Consider the following 750-nt stretch of genomic DNA (forward strand, 5'->3'; position numbering starts at 1 on the left):
GGTCATTAATACCTGATAGGTGAGCAGGTCATTAATACCTGATAGGTGAGCAGGTCATTAATACCTGATAGGTGAGTTGATCGTTAATACCTGATAAGTGAGTTGATCGATGGGCACGGTAGAGTTAACGGTGACGACCAGCGGCAGCGGTGATCCAACCTCCACCTTCTCCTTGTCTAGCGTCAGCTGCAGGAAGGTTTCTGACTGAGCGGTGAACGCCTGCGCTGTGAAGAATCCACTATTCTCTGCCTCCGAGTGCCTCGCCTGAACAGCCAAGGAAACGCTCAGAAATCACACGCTGTCTACACGTCTGTATACGCGGTCAAATTCATAGTCTAAAACTTACAGCACGATATACTGCCTACACAACAGGCCCCCCCCCCCCGTTTAACTTTGTATTCTGAAATACTCAGCATGAAATACTGCCTACACAGGTCCCCCATCTGCCCATGTTTAACTTCATATGCTGAGATACCAAGGATGATATACTGCCTACACAAGCCCCCACGCTTAACTAACTTCATATGCTGAGATACATAGGATCATATACTGCCTACACAAGCCCCCACGCTTAACTAACTTCATATGCTGAGATACATAGGATCATATACTGCCTACACAAGCCCCCACGCTTAACTAACTTCATATGCTGAGATACATAGGATGATATACTACTGACACAAGCCCCCACGCTTAACTAACTTCATATGCTGAGATACATAGGATGATATACTACTGACACAAGCCCCC

The 750-nt window shown here is 46.5% G+C and overlaps 1 protein-coding gene across 1 annotated transcript in view; it reads right to left on the reverse strand.

Annotated features, from left to right (window-relative positions):
* Positions 1-750, reverse strand: part of LOC106814143 (CD109 antigen-like) — a 13885-nt gene that overhangs the window by 9102 nt on the left and 4033 nt on the right. Inside the window, exon 7 of the mRNA XM_014818434.1 lies at positions 91-264. Coding sequence (XP_014673920.1) covers positions 91-264 — 174 coding nt within the window. The remainder of the gene's footprint in view (positions 1-90; positions 265-750) is intronic.

Source organism: Priapulus caudatus, unplaced genomic scaffold (assembly GCF_000485595.1).
Source record: "Priapulus caudatus unplaced genomic scaffold, Priapulus_caudatus-5.0.1 Scaffold876, whole genome shotgun sequence".
In the NCBI taxonomy this organism is placed as follows: Eukaryota; Metazoa; Priapulida; class Priapulimorpha; order Priapulimorphida; family Priapulidae; genus Priapulus; species Priapulus caudatus.